Here is a 20,415-nt window from a genome sequence, read left to right as displayed (position 1 = left end):
TGAGGATAGAGGATAGAGGAAAAAGAGCCGCTGTCATGCAGGAAATTTATTTTTGGGATCAAGAAAATCCAAGGAAAATCAACTGCAATTGTTTCTGGCACTTTGATGTTGGGACACAAGATCTTAGCCAAGTGCTAAGTGACTGCAATTAGACAGACTCACCAAGCAGGTAGATTTGGATAAAGTTAAGAGGCAGGCGTTGGGATCGGTCACGTTTGAAACAAATCGAATCGAATCGAAACGAAACGGACAATCGAAGGGCGTCAATAAATTGTATTGCAATCGACACTTTTAACATGAACTCAAATGTTGTAGACCATTTTCAAATGCTTCTTTCTTCATTGTTCTGTTTGCAGATCACATCGGACCAGATCAGAGCCCAAAGAGCAGCACTTTATGTAAGTACTTGTTACCATATAGCATATAGCAGGAGAGAGATGGTTTAAAGTCGAGTCAAATCAATTCGCTAATTGAAATTGAAATGCTTGCTTAATATGGTTAAATGCGAATGAAATTGCACCCCTCGGAGCAGACCCGGGGACTGCCCGGTTAACAATCTTAATAGAATCAAAGAGCGACGCAATATAAGTTTTAATTTGGTGTAATTGTGACGGGAAACTGGGTGCGGTGCGAGTACAGCTGCGATCCCCAGTTGATGAGGTACTCAGTACATCCATCAACGAGAATAACACAACAATCGGAGCGGAGTGAGAGGGGAAGGCATGGCATGCCATCCGTTCGAAATATTGAAATCAATTAACCAAATGTCGCGAGTACTCGTCTGTTCAGCGACTCGATTAATAACTGCTTGCAAAAAGTAAACAAATCATCAAAATCAAAATTCAAATTGAAATCTGTATGCGAATCGCGGCAGATTTCGTTGTGCCAACCAGCAGATACCCTGTATCGATTGCAATCTGATCACGCCACTCCTATGCTCCACGATACGCATGGTACTTTCAAATGGCAAACAGCAAATAACAAACAAATAACATGCCATCAAAGAGGGGTTCTTCCATTTCCATTTCCATTTCCATTGCCAGTCCGCCCCTTGATGGCCTCCTTAAAGACTGGCGCGCCGATTTTCTGAGCAGCTTCAATTGTCTGCACTTGAGTTCAATTTCTGTTCTGTTCTGCTGTTCGGTTGCGATTCGGATTCGGTCAGCAACAGGAACAGCAAAAGAAGAAAAGAATCAAACATATACAGATAGGGGGAAGCAAACTACAATAGATTCTTTTTGTTTTTGTTATGTTTGGGTAAAATGCTTTTAATTTCAATACACACTCACACATGAGCGAGTACTCGTTGATCATATTTTTAGGAACGCGAGTGGCCTGGGTAAATGTCATAACTATAAATTTTATTAAGATTCAAATGTACTGCGTACAAATTTAGATACAATTATTACTTACTTTACGACAACTGATTGAGAGTTGTGTGATCACGTGGGGATCATCATGACATGGGGTCTATTTTTTAGACAGATATTAGCGGACACCCCACAGAAGGCACAATATGTGAGAGATTAGAGTTAAGAGTTACTTGTTCTTCACTTTTAGAGTTAGATCTTAAGTTGTTCTTTAGCAAATGTAGATCACCTCACTGGCACCCTGTTTGCGACTTGTGGCATAAATGAAAATTGCAGCGACTTAATTACTTTTAATAAAGACGTCCGTGCGTGGAAATTTTCCACTTCATTAGCGAAAATATACTCGTTCCCGTTCTCGTTCTCGTATTCGCATTCGTGGTTTTGCATAATGGCTCATTATGATCGACAGATGGGGACAAGAGAGCGAGAGAGAGACCTGCATAGATGTGTCTCTGGGTGTGGGAGGTCGCCTTAATACACACAAATTGAAAATTGATGAACTTATCCGGTATGGGGACAACAACAACAACAACAACAACAGCAAAAATATGGCAAGATGCAAGTAGATTGTGAAGCTATCACATAGCACTCGAGAGAATGCATTGTATCAATCAATGAAGATCTATCGATCGACAGCCGATCTACAGTCTACAATCTGCAGTCTTCTATGCGATGCAGCAGTCTACACATTTGTAGGAAATTACTAATAATAATGACGACTTTAATTGAATATTGCGCACTTCATTCATTGCTCATTCGATATTTGAATTTGAATTTGAATTCGAATGCTCAATTCAAATTTGAAGAGGGGCAATGAGAGCATCGGCAAATTATCCATTATAAACTTTCAATCGACCATAAACACTTGGGGTCCCCTCCGGGACGAGACGAAGCGAGATACTTTGTATGGGAGCTCTTCCATTAGACGTCAGTTGAATTGGTCGATGGATCGATTGAGGTACTGACGTTATATTTGGATACTGCGGTTAATGAAGTTTCCTCGCAAAGATTATTCGCAGCGTACTTGTGGCTGTTGCCTCTTCATGTTGCCGGACCGTGTTGCGCGCTCTTCGTCTCGCTCTCTCCCCCCTCCCGCAAGCAATTCATGCATGAAAGCAATTTTTAATTTATTTTGGTTGAGCGCTTTATTTTCCTAAAATTATGACATAATCACAACAGCAGCAACAGCAACAGCAGCAACAGCAACAACAGCAAATAAAAGAGTCACCTAATAATGTCATGTGAAATTTATCGTACCCCAAACGAGTACCAGGGGCGTGGTTACCAAGCCATCGCCTGTGGCGTGAGGCGTGAGAAGTGAGGAGAGACGAGGGGCAGGCAACTGGAAGCATGCGAGTAGACAACGCTCGGGGATGGGGGAAACCAAATATATATTTGGATGCGCCGAACACCTTCCGCTTCACAAATCAGCGCATGTGTTGGCATTGTCGAATTAGAGCAGGCAGTCGATAGTCGATAGGTGACAGCTGAGGAGGGATGCGCTGAGGAGGGGGCAAGCGGGGGAGCGGTACCTTGGCTGACCAGTTGTCGGTCGGTTAATGTTAATTTTATAATTAACCTACTGCCAGAGCAAAACCCAAAACCGTCGATACATTCAAGCCAAGTGCCTCGATTATCGATTGAATTGAATACACTCATAAAATTCACTTAATGGCACAGTGCCCCAGTCTGAGACTCAGTCGAAGTCGAAGTCGCAGACACTGACTCCAATGCGGATTCACATTTAGATGAACAACCTGCATCTGTTGATAATGTTGGACATTTAAATGGCTCTTGAATATCTTCATTGGATAAGCACTTGTAAATGTTGCAATTAAAACCAAATGAATGTTTTGGATGATGGTTCGAAAATTGTCCTTTGATTCGTGTAATTGTAATGCGAATCATTCCAAGTAATATCATAATTAATGGAGTTGTAAATATTTCATTTTGTAGCGCTATTGGAATTGACGTTCATTTATTGTTTCTACTTAAAAATAAAGTTAGAAACAATTTTAGCAGTATAAATAAATATTGAATACACTTTTCAAACCCATTCATTAATAGACTTAAAGTAAAGTATAGAGGATATGGAGGAGGCAAACAAAAATAAATTAACATTTTCCGAGACATTTCCACAACTTGCTTAAAGATCGCAAAAAGGTCTTCAAATACATAGTAGTATTCTTAGGTTGACAATCTTAGAGGTCGTTATTTGATACTGGTGATGAACCTGCAATTGGGTTGACCAAAAGGCTTAAGGCGAACAAAATAAGAGGAGACAAAGGTTGATACAATCAAAATAATTAAATGAAATACCGTGGGCGAACTAGATGGACCAAGTATGTAAACATGATCGTTAAATTAAGCATTGAGAAAACGAAACAATACAATAACAACAGCACTACACACAGACAGACAAACAAAAACACTCGGCATACGCATAGTGAGACAAACAAATAGAAATAGAAAAAAAGAAAACGAAAAAGAAAAAGAGAGAAAAAAAAAAACAAGTTAACCAATGAAATAAACGCAAATTTAATGACAAAAACGCGAACAGCTACAACTCGGCCAATACAAAGTGGCCATTGCTCGTTGCTTTTGGCCATAAGCACATTACAATCGAGTCGGAGCGAGAGATCTGGGCAGCCAGAGACAACAAAGGGCAGAGTAACTATCGGACCCGATCCGATCCGATCCGATCCATTTTGAGGGGAGGGCGCAAAACGAAAACTACAAAATGAGAAACACATAAAAGAGCTCAACTCCCAAATATGAAGAAGAAAAAAGAAGCACACGAATCTAAAAACGAAGCGAATAATGTATTATTATAAGGTATGCATAGACAGAGACAGCCATAGCTACAGAAAAAGAGCGAGAGAGAGAGAGAGAGAAGGCAATGACACTTACAACTCTGCCATTTTGGAGATGAAGATGATATTTTGAAATCCAGATGAGCAGAGCAATAATTTTCATATAATCGTATATCCACTAAATAGATGTACCTGATCAACCTCTCTTTTTATAAGTGCACTGGTGTGTGTGTGTGTGTGTGTGTGCTCATTTCACTTTGATTTGTTTTTTATTGTTTTCCCCCAAAAGCCAGAAGGGAAAAATCTTACTAAAACAAAAACAAATTAGTTTGAATGTTGCTCTTTTTAGTTGTACATAGGTGAGCACACTCATACACACACACACACAGAGGCCAACTCGCTTTCTCTCTTGGAGTTAATTGTATTCGAATAACGATGCAGCATACGTATGTGTGTGTGTATCTTACAGATACTTCTTCAGTCAGGGTTTTGGATTCGACTGCGGCTTTTGGCTAATTTAATTTATGGCTAGTTTATGTAAATTTTTAATACCATTCAGTTAATGTTGCTGATGCTGTTGCTGTTGTTGTTGTTGTTGTTGCTGCCATGCTCATATTTATTATTATTAGTATTAGTATTTTGTGTCTACTTTTTTTTGTATCTGTATCTGTTTCTGTATCTACATCAGTGTCTTTGTTTAGTGACTGGTTTCTTGTGCGTATTTTCTACATTTTGGTTGCTGTTGTTGCTGTCCATTTCTCAATACTACCAATTTTTTGTGGAAGGTTCATTGACACCCATCAAAAGCACTGAGCGTGCAGCGACAAATGAATCCGTATCTCTGGCTCTGGCTGTCGCAGTATCTGAATCTTTTAAATGTATCTAAATCTAGTATTGTTGGCTAAAGAAAGTTGAAAACTCTTTCAGTGCTTTAGCGGCATTTGCATACATTTGGCCACATTTCTTAGCCATGCGAAACGCTCCTGATGCGCAGCTAATTGCGGCCTATTAGATGCCTATCAACTGGCCCGTCCCATTAAGTGCGTCGTTTGCTTCAAGTTGGAAATTAATTAGCACAGGTTAACAAAGCAACCCACACACAATCTCAGACTATCGTTGGAATAAATATATAGTCAGAAACTAAATAATTCTTCGAGTGCGATTGTAACGAAGTTTTGAGAATAGCTTTGCAGCATTGCAATTAATCCGATTCTCAAAATACTCCAAAAATATATACCCCACACGAACTCATGACAAGCTTTTAACAGTTGAGTGATGGGACTTGGAGTAGGAACCGAGCTAAGCTCACCTGCCTGTCCACAACTGGGGCATTGATTTCAGGTTTCGATGGCGCTTCAGAATTCCGTGGCGATTTTTTCGCTTGGCGTTTGTCGTTTTTGTCCCCGTCGTATTCTGAGCTTTAGTTTTATTTCTCGCTTTTATCGGTTTGGCCCTGCCATCCATACTCTATCCGTATCCGTATCTATATCTCTATCTCGTCTATTTGCTCATTTAATTTCGTACTTTTTGGTGCTCGGCTTTGAAATTACTCAATTAGTTTAATTAGCAGCCGGAGCGATTCGACTTGATTTGCGGTCATTTGCGAGCTCGGACTACGATTGAAATGGATCGTGTAGACAAGTTGGCACTCTTTTGCCCCTACACAAACACAGATGTACAGACATTCCTTAATAACTTTACTATGCGAGTGTGTGTTTTAACTTGCTAGCTAATTCAAACTATTGTTTTCTTTCATTTTGTTTTTTGTCTTCGATTATAGCTCAAAGTAGACGAACTAGTTTTCTCTCCGAAACTAAAACGTGTTTTCTCTCTCGCTCTATTTTTATTTATTTCCTTGTGCATATCTTCTGAATTTTGCAGGCTCTTTAAATGAATGTTTTAAATATTTTCTACATTAATTGATGAATAAGTGGGTTTGCGATCGACTAAATTATACTCGCGTTCTATAAAAGTTTCCATACTGAAATGTTCTACTTAGCATTATAATAATACGCAGATTATTATGTCAACAATGCAGATCTTAAGATTAGTTTCTTAAGGTGTTTCGATATCAGCACAAATATGTACGTCAAAGTCAAAGACGTTTGAGGGCGTTTGTCATTTATCAAAATCATTAATGCAATTACGCGACCCCGTCGGACAACTTGGACTGCGACCAGGACTGAGACTGAGACGAAGACTGAGACTGGCTTCTTGCTAGCTAATTATTTTGAATTATTCAATTTCATGTCTCAATTTAAATTCTCTGAGGCAATTAGGAAAGTCAGTTTTGTTGTTGTTGCTGCCATCTATCTGTCCAGTCATTTTAGTTTTTGTGCCGTTGAGTGGCACTTTGATGCAATGCCTTGGGTGGGCGGGGAGGTGGGTTGAGGGGTGCTCTACAGGGTGTGCTCCACAAATGCAAATTAGAAATGTGTGGGACCAAAATGAAAAACAATTTAAATAATTGAAAATCGAACAAATCGCGAGCTGTGCCAAAAACAAAAATAAAAAAACAAATTCAAAACGAATCGAATCGAATCGAATGGAATGGAATAGAAAAAATAGGAGGCAGGCAAAATAAAAAAATGTGAAAACGCAATGCAAATTCAAATTCAAAATCCCCTTAAAACAATGCGAGTCACGAGAGGGAAATCAGGTGATGGCAACCGAATTTGGGGGCCTGAAACTAAAACAAAAACTTAGACACACGCATACAAATATAATATGCAGATAAATATCGAATATATGTATATGTATATCAATATGCGTGTGTGTATGTGGATGGACATTAGCAAATGCGCACCGGATTGTTGATGTGCAAAATCTAATTAATTATTTCATTAAAAGTGTATTTTATTGACACTCTAATTTAGATTTTTGGATACAGTTGCGTGCACCTATCTATCTATCTACAATAGCGCTCGGCTATCTATCTATACATACTCGCTTATGTACATATGTGCGATTAAACTATGTTTACATTTTTCCTCTCTCTGCGTTCGAATGTGAAGCTGTGTATGTGTGTGTGTGTGTGCGGTCTATGCGGCGTATGAGCAATTTTAATTGGTTTTTAACTAATTTGCTTGCATTTAGCCGACCCTTTTATGTATGCGGCTGTGTGCGCTTTTGTGTATCTTTGCAGACTTTTATGAAAATTTGCATATTGTAAATGATTTATTTTGACATTTTCTAATCAATTTTATTTAGGCAGCAACTGCTAACATTTCGAAACAATTCTACAACAATAATAAATACAAGCGTACTTCACTAACTCCAAAGCAAAAAAAATTAAATGAATTAAAATAACTACAAAGTCAAATAAAACAATTAAACTGTGCATTGTCAGCTAAGTTCAGTACTCAATTATTATATATTATATATTTTTTTGGATTCTCCTTTTTTTATGTGAAAGCATTTATAATTGAAGTCTAAACTAATAAAGTCTACAATAAAAAGTAATATTTGAATAAAAACAAAGCAGTTCTTAAACAAAATACAAAAATATATACCAAAGGTCATATTTGGTATATCAACATAGTTCTAAATTCAAAATATACCATATATACATTCCTTAAAATATACCTAATTATTATAAAAAAAAATATACCAAAGGCTATATTTGGGGTTTCGACATAGTATACCCAATTAATATACAATAAAATACAAAAAAATACACAAAATGCTATATTTGGTATATCAACATATTACTAAATTCAAAATATACCATGTATTCCTTTCTTAAAATATACATAATTAATATACCACAAAATACAAAAATATACCAACGGATATATTTGGTATATCCACATAGTATACCAAATTAATATACAATAAAATACAAAAAATATACCAAATGCTATATTTGGTATATCAACATAGTACTAAATTCAAAATATACCATGTATTTATTTCTTAAATTATACCAAATTAATATACCACAAAATACAAAAAATATACCAAAGGATATATTTGGTATATCGGCATAGTACTAAATTACTAAAAATATAGTATATATATACATTCCTTAAAATATGTCAAATTACTATAGAACAAAATATACCAAAGGGTGTATTTGGTATATCGAAATAGTACTAAATTCAAAATATACCATACATACATTTCCAGCAGGCACAAATTCAAAATAACCTTCTACTCTATTTGTAGTGGGTTTAAAAATCTTAAGATTTCCGTAACAAGGCTCACAGTGAATTGGCAAATCGAAAAAAGCAGGAACAATAAACTTAATTCAATTGCCGTTTGTCAGATTTTGGTTTGAATAACAGCGACAAAATACGAGGCAGTAAACGGTTTTCCATCTCCATAAACCTAATGGAACAATCCGATTCTATATGAAATTATTCTCAAATGCAAATGGTAAAAGTACTCGCCATAATCATAATCATCATCGTAAGAAACGCCGAAAATTGCTATATGAATGCGCGTATAAATATATGACTATATGCTTGGCCCATTCTCAAGTATTTAGTATTCACTGGAGGATGATACTCCGTAGTACCTCCTTCCCTCGGTTCTCGCTCGGTTCGGTCTTCGGTCTTATGGCCATGTGCCCATGTGCTTTGGGGCCGTCGAATCGTTTACTAAGGCGCCGTATCAATTTACCAAAAATAGTTGCTGTGTTTGTGTGCTTTCTACTTGTCTAACAACAACTGTTGTTACTTGCCCGCCCTTTCGTTCCCCCGCTGCCACTTGGCTTAACTCCTTGCCACGCATATGGAAACATTTGATTGGATATCAAGCGCTTTGTGTGTTGTTTAGTAATTCGTTTTTTATTTACTATTATCATTTACATTTATTTGTTATTATGATATGCGCACCCTTCTTCTCCATCTTCCTCACACTCATATGCATATCCTTGGAATGTGTGTGCTTGTATATGTATGTGTGTGTGTGTATGTGGGTCCGTTGGCCTTTTAATTTGGACGTGTTTTTTATTGTTTCACGCAAATTTTTGATATGTTTTGTTTTTTAGACAGTCGATTTGCCATTTTTAGGCGTCCTTGTTGCTGTTGTTGTTGTCAGTGCTCGTGCCAACGTGAGAAATGCAATTGCGTTGCACTCACACATACACACACACACACTCACACATTTACACATATGCTGTCGTCATACTCGTACATGAAACGCTTCCTTTTTGTTCCGATTTCATTTACATATTTGTCTGGTTACCAACGCGGGACCGCGTTTTGCTTTGTTTTCCTTATTTTGTTTTTTTGTTGTTTGTTGTTTTTTTCGTTTGGTTTCGCTTTAGTGCATAGATAGGGGACGGATTTTGTTTCGTTAGTGTTGTTATTATTATTATTATTATTGTTCTTGCTGTTATTGTTGTTGTCCTTTCGAATTTATGCGATACGACGCGAATGTTTGTTCAATAAACGAAATAATTGTCGGCAAGTGTGTTATGATGAAATTGTTTTGGGTTACTTCATAAATTAGCGCACACAAACAGTAGAAGTAACTCTAACTGTAACTGTAACTGTAACTGTAACTGTAAGTGTACCACAGATACACATACACACCCACACTCACGCAGACTGACACGCACATTAATACACAGCTCAGCAGTGGCAAATTTCAGTTAAGAACTAGTCTTCAAATAAACTGAATTATAGAATATAAATTTAGATACAATTTCATAATCATTCAGTTCAAATAAAATAATAATAAAAATACTGCATAATAATGAACATTATGTATGTGTTATAGACAACTTTGAAGGCTTTTCGAGAGAAATTATACCATAGATAAATAATAAGTGATAAATTATGTATCTAGAAATAATAGATACATAATAAGTAATAAATTAATTATCTAGAATTTCGATTTTCGAATGAAACAAGTATTCTGAAGTAGATTCAATCAATCTATATCGTCAAAATTCATTCATTCACTGACTAAACATCAACGCACACCTTTCTGAAAAATGAAAACTAAAAATTAAAATTTTAGGAAGCGCATATTAAGAACTTTTTTTGTAAGTGTACTATATCTAATTAATGGTTTCAAAAAAGTTTTTACTCATTTCTTTCTCAATATACATCTCCTTATAGCGAATTTTATCATTTAATCTGATATAATTTAAATATAGACAAAAAACTGCTGCTGAGGACGGCAATTTCATCAAACTTACAAACATTATTGTTTTTATGATCAATAAATCTGTAGCCACAAAGTGTGTATGATTTTCCTTTTCAAACTGATTTAAATGTTTTTCCCATTGCCTTGCGCGCACTTTTGATTATGTTTTGAGTAATATTCTTTATTTGTTACAAACTGCTTTAGGAATCGCAGGTGTCTTCTCTTAAAATGGGTACATCGAGAGCAAGTGCGCCACTCCGGACATGGGTCTTGTTCTCTTGCGATGATGATGATGATGCCCATAATCGAATTTAAAGCGGCATATCATTAATCAAAACCCTGAGGCTGGCAACCCCAAGCAAGCAACCAAGATGTAAACATAGAAATCTAAAATCCAAAAAGACGGGAAACCACAGTCAAGTTTCATTTTAAATTTTTTGTTGTTATTGTTTCATTTTTTTTTTTTTTTGGAATGTGGCATGAAAAATGAGCTTGCCGCAAATGCAGGCGCCAATTGCAAACGAAAAGTTGTTGCAGTTGGCTTCTGTGATTATTTTGATTATTATTAGGGGCGTTACGCATTGCCTTCGATATTTCTATGTGAAGATCATAATCCAAGGGTCATCCCAAAGCGAAGATCAGATGAATGGGTTTATAAATATTTTGAAGTCAAACACATCGATCAGTGTTTGTCGAAGGAGAGAGAGAGAGAGAGAGAGAGAGAGAGAGAGAGAGAGAGAGAGAGAGAATGAGAATGAAAAGTACTGAGACGACCTGCGTGTCGTCTGTTTTGGGACTTCTAATGATCTTGTACAATTATTTCGTGTTGCAAGTCAGAGCTCAAAGATCGAGTTGGCCTCGTCTCTAGGGCCTGGCCCAAAGAGCGGTGTTCGCTGCTTGTAAACGGTTAAATTAAATTGATTTGCGTCTAATGCCCCCGACAAGTGGCCCGCTCGGTGCGCTCGAGTAATTAATGATTCCATTAGACACCGCGGTGGGGCAACTTGACTAGCAACTGGGCAGCTGGGCAACTGGCAACTGGGTAAGCACCGCCAGCGTAGTCTCGGTGCTTAAGTATGAATAATTGGTAATAGTATTTAATGATGGGGTTTCCAACTGCTGCTGAGTGAGGGGCCACCTGCCGCCCCGTGTGTGTGCGTGGACGAGGCGACGGTGGCAATTGAACCTGAACTGAGACCACGACTCATTTTCAAGCGTTTCTTTCGAACACGTTTTTTATATTTGTGCATGTGTTCTTCTTCTCTTCGATTACAGATTGAGCTGCCCTGCCCGCTCTCTTCAACCAGCACTGAGTAAACGTTCCGTCCATGATTGTGGCCCCCACTAGTCCCGTGAAAATGGACAAAGGCCGACAGAGGTTGCCACAACTTTCGCCCAATTAGCACAGGACGCAGGACGCAGTTAAGCACTAAGATTGGCGGAACGGCAACTGTAAATATTTGCGATACGCGCCCCACAGACACACATTCATACGCACACAACTACACATACATAGAGCGGGGACAAAGCAAGCATTCGTCCATACAACAATAGCCAAATCAGAGCATTAACAACAAAAGGCCGACGTGGATCGAGTCCATTAAGACAGAGCACAAAAGACGGAAGAAGCTAACTAAGAGCGAGAGAGAGAGAGAGAGAGAAAGTGTGACGGAGAACTGAAGCGAGAGAGAGAGAGAGAGGAGAACGAAAGTATAGAGTGAAGAGCGAAGAGTCGCAGGACAACGGCTTAAGTTCCTATACAGATAAATGACCGAGTCCACACAGCTGCAAACGGCGGAGAACAACAACGCGGGCGTGGTCAAAATGGAGCCACCGCCACTGGCGACCTCCACCCACAGCTCGCACACGCTCACGCACACTCACACGCACTCACTGGCCGCCACGGCAGCTGGCGGCGCCGGTACGGCGCTCTCGCCAGCCACACCGCCCCTGCCCCTGCCTCCGTTGGGAGGGCATTCATCGCAGCAGCAACAACAGCAGCAGCATTATGCGCTTAAATGGAACGACTTTCAGACATCCATACTCAGCTCGTTCCGACATCTTCGCGACGAGGAGGACTTTGTGGATGTGACCCTTGCCTGCGACGAGCGCTCCTTCACCGCCCACAAGGTGGTGCTCAGCGCCTGCAGTCCCTACTTCCGCAAACTGCTCAAGGCCAATCCCTGCGAGCATCCCATTGTCATACTACGCGATGTGCGCAGCGACGATGTGGAGAACCTGCTGAGGTAAGTCCTGCTGTTCTCTTGAGGAATTGCAAAGTCAGGGCAGATAACTAAAAGAGTTGAAATGCAACTTGAGCATCTTGATGCAACTTGTACATAAACAGAACTTCAACTACTGTTTTAATTAAACTTTTTATGCTTTTATTTAAAAAAAAAAAACATTTTCTTGGATGATCAAATCGCAGTTTAACACTGTTTACATGGTTTTACAAATGTTTCAAGATTATTCATAAATTACTAGTCATCACAAGAGATAAGATCGTTCCTTCGGTTCGTCGATTTGTATGATGACACATTATCAGAAAATATGTTTGGAAGCTGATGGTCACTTATGTATACGTTTTCTTCTTAGACTAGACAATATGAATTTAATAGATCTAAAATTAATTTTCTTTAACTAAAACTTACTCCCGCAGCTTTATGTATAACGGCGAAGTTAATGTCAGCCATGAGCAGTTGCCCGATTTCCTGAAGACGGCTCATTTGCTGCAGATACGTGGCCTGGCGGATGTCAATGGAGGTTATCCCTACTCCAAGGCTCTTTCGGCCGCTTTGAGTCACAGCAGCAGCAGCAGCAGCAGCAGCAGCAATAACAACAATAATAACAACACCGCTGACAGCAGCAATCACAACAAAGTTAGCAACTATTTGCCCACAGCGCTGAGCAATGCTGGCAGCAATAACAACAGCAGCAACGGCAACAACAACAACAGCAATAACAATAACAGCAGCAGCAACAACAGCAACACACACAGCCAGATTTCACCGTTCAACACGCCTCAGACGCCGTCATCGTTGCCAGTTTCGAGTGCAGCAGCCCGCTGCCGCGGCTTCGTTGACAGCAGCCGTTGCTGCAGCAGCCGCAGCGACAGCATCGAGTCTGCCATTGGGAGGCAACACCCAGGGTCAAAGCCAGAGTGGAGGCGGAAGTGGAAGCGGAAGCAGCGTGACCCCCGCCATTCAAGAGTTGAAGGCATCCGCAGCGTCGCCCGTAAGAAACTCCAATCCGAATCCAAACCCAAATCCGAGCAAAGTAAAGTGTGCAGTTCCAACCAGCTTGCACTCGATTCGATTGCCATCGCGCTTTGACCAAAACTAATCTGAACCCTATTCTATTCCATTCGTTTCGATTTAAAGGCAAGCAGCAACCACTGGGACCTAAGTGACATGGAGGGCAGTCGCAAGAGTCATCTAACTCCGCCGCCTCAGAAGCGTATTAAGAGTGCCGATCTGTTCCGTGCCCAACACGGCATCAGTCCGGAGCGATTGCTCATAGATCGTGACTTTCCGGTGGCGGGACAGCATCCGTTGACCCGGAATCGCAGCCGTGACACTTCCAAGGATCGTGATCGTAGTCTTGAACTCCGCGAGTCGTTGCTAGGCCAGGCTCTAGAGAACAGCAATGGACAGCAGGCTAATCAGGTATGCCAATGGTAAAAGCTTTGCTTTATTTGTACTGATTTTATTCCTTTCCCATTTCCCGATTACCACTCCACAGAAACATGATCTTGGCCAGAGTGCTGGAGAGGACTCGAACAGCAGCGATACGGAGCCATCAGATCGTGGAGATGGTCAGCACGATGGCACCCTCGATGGCATGGACAATCAGCGCTCTCACTCCTTCCCTAATGCATTCCTCGGCCTCCAGGGTATTCCTGGCCTTCTGCCAGGACCCTCTGGTCTGGGGGGTAATGATTTTGGTGAGTTCAAGCCTCGTTTATTCGATTTATATTTTTTCGATATAAGAGAAACGCTTTAAGAGCTGCATAAAGCTCACTTCAATCTTTATCGAATTATAGAGTACATATGTTTGCCTCTTGTGTATGATTTATCGATTGCCGCGAACGATTTGTGTATGATTTGCAATTGCAAGAAGCTCGTAACTAACTATCGATTGCTATCGATAAACCGATAAGCCGATGAATCGCCAGGGCATTACAAATTCGACAAACAATTGGCCAACTAATCAACAAAGAACAATCTCAAAATGTAACCAAAACAAGAAAGCAAAACGTATTAATTAAGTATAGTTAAGTGCGCTGTATATCGATTGTTATCGGTTTATTGTATTCACTCACCAACATACATATTACATATCTTATATTTATGTATATTACATTCTTAAGTAGTTGTTATTGTTTATTATTTGAATAGCGCAACGAAACTCATAAAATGTTTAGATAAATCGATTTGCCTGCCTATCGATATCACACATATGTACATACATATCGAAGCCTAATTAAGTTCCACATTTACGCATCCCAAATCGTGGCAATCATTGGGTCCAAATCGCCTACGAACGACGGGTTGGTCGAGTGTCAAGAAATATGCGTCGACCACGTGTCGCATTAAGGAAGGACAACAATGAGTAAAGTTTTCTTATGGGCCGGACAACGGCTGGCCAGCACATTTGAAGTGCGATTATAAACATATTCGGGAGAAAGGGGGAAAAGGACCGTCGTAATGTTCATTTACGTATGTGCAAATGCTTCGAAAAACGCACAAAAAATGATTATTATTACTATTTCTATTCCTATTTCTATTACTATTATTATGATTATGATTACCATTCGATATTATGTGGCCAACCCCTTACAAATATGAATCGTTTCTTTCCCTTACGTTTCACCTAAAAGTCAAGAATACGTTAAGGCAATCCTCCTTGTCTCTTTCACACTCACAATCGTGCTCCCAACCATATTCACTTGCGCTCTCTCACTTTCCCACTTGTGTGTGGCATTCGATTTTCTTTACCCTGTTTGTTTGCGTTGCCGAGCACATTACACGCACTTTGTATAGCATCGCAAATGTCGCATTTATCGGGCATTAAAATGATAATCGGACTAGAGATGAGAGCGTGTCGTGTCACGACTTCGGACTTCGCACAATGTGTGCTGCATTAAATATTCTTTTCATTCCCAAAAAATAATTTAAAAGGGAAATTGGTACTTCCTAAATTGATGTTGGAATTTAAACTCAAAAATAATTAGAATTTTTTCATAAGCAACAAATATATGTTTAGAAGTGAAATATTTGTTTTTAAATAGTCTAGTTTATTAAGAGTGCAAATAGTTCCCTAATATATTTTTCTTCTAATATTTTTGACACAAAAGTCGTGCTTTGTGAATTGAAGCACCACATCTCTGCACAGTGACTTCAAGTAGTGCTGGGTTGTTCCCTGTTCGCCTTTCTGGTCTCAGGGCTTAGGATTTTGCTTCCACTCCTCTCCGCTTGGTCACCCATAACGAACTGGGCCTAGTCCGTTCGCTAAGCCGGCAATGCCATTTAATATTCAGCGCACATAGATCATTGCAACAAATGTTGACCGGCCGCCGGGTTAGTCCAAGTGACGAGCAGTCGTTTTGACTTTAGGTGGATAGGGTGTAGGATGTTGGGTGTTGGTTGCTGTGGCTGTTGTTGGGCCGAGGTCCTGTCGCAGATGCCATGGCTCAAAGCGAGCGGCAAAGAAATCAAATTTAATAAAGCATAAACATTCAATAAGCTTCGACTGGGTTGGCACGCCCCGCCATGGAAAAAGTCATTTGAAATTCTGGACAACGTTATACGAATACGAATTCGAATACGAATACGAATACGACAACGGTTACCGTAACCGTAGCCCTAACTGAGGCTGTAACTGTAACGTTAACGGTAACGGACTTGCCACTAGGCTAACACTCCGGCTTGGGCTCTGGCCATTTGGTAACGGAATCGAAAATATTAACGGCCTGGACTAAAAAGGATAAAGTTTTGTGCAATGATAAAAATGATAAGTTCCTTTTTTTCGCTCGTTGTTCTTGCTTCTTGGGTGTTTTGTTTTCTTCTACTTTTGCTCTTCGCCATCGCTGGGCGAGGTGCTGTCCACCCATTCCGAAAAGGACAAAAAAGGACATACATACACACATATTTAGATTTTATTTCGTTTTATTGCTTTTTTGTGCATTCGATTTATTTGAAGACATTGGCAATGGACAAAACGGACTTGGAAATTGCGCACATGTGTGCGCAAGGACTTGAGACCTAACCTCCTCTTCTTTTTTTCTTGAACTGCCCCCACCTCTTCTCTAGCTACACCCCTGTCTATACCTCCCACTCTCTTTCTCTCGACGGTCCAGACGAGAGTTCTATGCCGTTTAGTCCATGCCAGCTCAGACTAGTAATATGAGTTGGGTTTGCATTTTAATATATTTGCGCCATTGGCTCCCTTGCTTCCTTCGTCCCAGTTTCCCACTCTCTCTGACCCTTCCGCGTCCTTCTCCGCCCACACAAATGTCACACACTCGCAATCAGATGCGGGCCAAGTGGCTCGAGCAAAAAAAGAATTGGAAAAAAGGAGAAATGGCACAACTACAAAGGCGAAAAAGTTTACTTTGCAAAAATCCGTTGCAGAAACATTTATAAAGTGGCCAGCCCGAAAAAGTCTTGTAGAACTAACTCCGCCAGGCAGCTCAGCGCAGGGACGAAGGACAACTGCAAAAGATGGACGATGGAGGCAAAGAAAAAAAAGAAACAGAATAACAAGTCGTTGGAGCTCCGAGCTTGCTGCTGACCTCTTGAAGGCGTTGCCATCTCTGAGCGACATTTTAAAATGAAAATGATAGCAAAAGAAATGAGGAAGATCCAGGCAAAATCGAGAAGTACGAGTGGATGTTGCCTTCGGGGCAGTTGGCGTTCCGTTAGGTGGACAGAAAGCAGGCAGCAGGCGGCAGGCAGTCGAAACATTGACAGCAGATAAATGGCAGCCAAAATAATAACAGCAAAAGGGAGGTGTAAGTCACACACATGTGTCCCTGTGTGTATATCTTCGTAACAAGAATGCTAAGAAGAAAAAAACACTTATACCTAACGGTGATATTCAAAAGGCAAAAGCAAAAGACGTTTTGGCAGCCCAACGATCTGTGTGCCAGCTCACCACAGCGCCATCTGTCGGTCGAGAGTTAGTTGCAAGGTGCAAGGCGTCAGACTGTTCCCACCCCCGATGTCCTGGCATTCTTCAGCCAGCAGCTAGTGCAGTTGGCGCCAAGTGACTATGTGGGAGTGGAAAAATCATTGACATATGAGCCCAGTTGCTCATTTCTTGTGCAAACCAAATGCATAAGTTGAAAGCGGCAAAAGGGTCAAAGAAATAGACCAAAGAGACTGCAACTGCAACTAAGGATTGCGATGCCGACTCGACTTCGACTTTGACTTTGGTTGGGGCTTGGGGTTTGGGGCAGCGGAACTTCGCTTGGACTTGGCTGGACCGATTGGCGCTGGCGTAGCTAATGCGCAAAGTTTTCTGTCAGTTTTATTTGCCAGCTGCTCTCGCATTCATCCCACACACAAGCACAACAGCAACTTCCACACAGAGACAAATGTGCATTATGTTGTGCCACATTCGTTGAAATCGCATTCGCAACTGTCACAGATTCCAGCTAACTGATGTGATTGCCAGAGAGCATTCAAGATAAAATCGTTAGATAATTATGAAAGATTATCAAGCATAACTAACGAACGCCATTGAATTTATAGGTTGTTGATAGAATTGAAAACGACTGTTGAAAATCAATACAAGTCAAATTTTGTAATTAGTCAGCAGATAAGAAATTCTTACAAACCTTAGTAAATATTCATAATTATATAATAATGACTAATAATGCCAACATTAAAATAAAAACAATAACTTGTTTGGGAACAGTTAAGTGGGAGCAGTTGCGCTGAAAAGTATGCAAGTTGTTAAAGAGTGAAGCGTAACTAATGTCAGTTCAGATGACTTAGCGTAGAGAGCAGTCAGAGTGGATAGAGAGGACAGGGAATAGAGACATTCAATGGGCATTGAGTAGAGCGTTAAATTAGCAGCTGGCAATAAGCATGCGAGCCACATTTCTCAAGCCAAACAAAACGCGCCCAGTTTAGTTGAGTCCTTTGTATGCGTGAGTGTGCGTGTTGGCTAGCAGCGTGTGTGTGTGTGTGTGTGCTTCAATGTGTATTGGGGTTGGATGTTGGCGTGTTTGCATTTAATAAATTCGATTAACAACGGAATAAATACGCTTAAATGCGGAAAATAATGAAAACTAACGAAAAGCGTTTTGTTAGCCGTCGACGTTGACGTTGACGTCGCCGTAGACGTCGACGTCGGTGTCGGCGTCGCTTGGGCGCCGCTTTCATTCTATGCGGCATTCAATCATTCCATTCAGTTATTCATTCGTTTTACGAGCTGTGTTATTATTGTAAATATGTTGTTGTTGCTGCTGTTGCTGCTGTAACAAATACAAATACATTACGTGAATAAACGCACCCATTATTTCATTTCATCAAGAACCATTAACGCCAACACGCTTGCAAGCCACCTCTCCCCCTCTTCCAGCTCCCATCTCCCATCTCCCTTCACTTCACTTTACTTCACTTCAACATCACCACATATACAGACATACACTCACACACTCACCGCGCCTTGTGGCACACACTTGGCCAGCTTGCCTCTGTCTTTGGCACTGCCCCTGTCCTCGATCCGTATAGTTAGTTATACACTCTGAAGGCAGGACAGGAATGTGTTGGCAGAAGACACAGGCATCAGGCATAGAAACTTTTGCCAGGATAATGAGTAAAATGATTGGAAATACATTTTCAGTGCGTGCGTTCTTTGCTTTGTATCTCGAACTTTGTATCTGTACCCTCTATCAGCAATTGTTATGTATCTCGCAGCTGTATCCTTAGATACATAAATAATAGTCCAATTCTTATCAGATTATCTCAATGGGTCCTTAAAAGACATTCCGAATGTCGCATAATGTGCTAAGCATTTTTCTCCAACACCCGTAAAGTATGCAGCACTTTAAAAAATATTTTATTATATGATTTGCAATTGTTTATCAAATCCAACTGGAAAAATTCACCAACCTGCAACTATTTGTACAATTTAATATTTCTTTTAATTGCTGGATTATTGTAGAAATATAACAAATTTAGGCTTCCATTACGAATGATAAATCCAGATTTTTCTGAAGCCGCCGCTAAGTATGCAACACTTTTCGCACTCACTTTTAGTACAATTTATTGCTTCGAAAGCAGCAAATAAAACTAGAGCGAAATAAAGAGAGAGAGAGAGAGCATGGAATGTTATCAAATTAATTTGAAAAACTCACATCTGCTGCACATCACACACACACACTAAGAATATATGTATGTGTGTGTATATACAATAGAAGGCAAGCATTTATAGTTACAAAGTGCCAGGGACACTTTTGCTCACACACGGTCGTACATAAGGGAAGGGTGGGGTAAGGGCTAGCGGGCAGCAGCGTCAAAGCTGGACCGAAAATGAAACCGAAACCGAAACAAAAAACTTTTGAGTTAAATTCTGGCTCTAATGTTTATGTAGATGAGGGATTATGTCATTGTGTGCCTGAACAACTAGCAAAGGGGGAACCCCAAACACAAACAACGAGTGAGAAGGAGAGTGGGAATAAGAAGCAGAGGAGGGGTTATAGAAGTGGAGATGGGCTGGAGAATGTCCATCGTTGAAAACCCATTGCAGCACTTGAAAATTCTAATTTTCTGCTTAAACTTGCTATGAAATTGTTTAGCACACAGTTTGGAAATAGATGCGAAGTGAAAAATTGAAACGAAAAACATTATTATTATTATTATTATTATTATTATGATACTTATGTGTGAGTGCTTGCCAGACTGAGTGTGTGCGTGTGTGTGTCTGAGTCTGTGTCTGTACGGCATAGGGACTGAAACTCCAAGGATGGGCAAATGTTTTGTCATAGAAAATACATTAAATTTAAACAAAATGTTGTAGTTGTGTTTGTTGTGCTTCTTGGGCTTAACGCACACACTCGCAATCGCACTCACACACATACTCACTTATATTCATGTATAGAGTCTTGTTCGCTCAGATATAGA

The 20,415-nt window shown here is 40.1% G+C and overlaps 1 protein-coding gene across 1 annotated transcript in view; it reads left to right on the top strand.

Annotated features, from left to right (window-relative positions):
- The first annotated feature begins 315 nt into the window (after positions 1-315).
- The window catches only part of LOC133843470 (protein abrupt), a 46,523-nt gene continuing 26,423 nt past the window's right edge, over positions 316-20,415 (top strand). Inside the window, 6 exon segments of the mRNA XM_062277045.1 lie at positions 316-398; positions 11,558-12,528; positions 12,942-13,343; positions 13,345-13,558; positions 13,663-13,947; positions 14,024-14,225. Of these exon segments, the coding sequence (XP_062133029.1) occupies positions 12,050-12,528; positions 12,942-13,343; positions 13,345-13,558; positions 13,663-13,947; positions 14,024-14,225 (1,582 nt within the window). The 5' untranslated portion in view covers positions 316-398; positions 11,558-12,049.

This window comes from Drosophila sulfurigaster, chromosome 2L (genome assembly GCF_023558435.1).
Source record: "Drosophila sulfurigaster albostrigata strain 15112-1811.04 chromosome 2L, ASM2355843v2, whole genome shotgun sequence".
Taxonomy (NCBI): domain Eukaryota; kingdom Metazoa; phylum Arthropoda; class Insecta; order Diptera; family Drosophilidae; genus Drosophila; species Drosophila sulfurigaster.
Note: the sequence above shows the minus strand (reverse complement) of the source record. Positions and strands in the feature narration are given on the sequence as shown.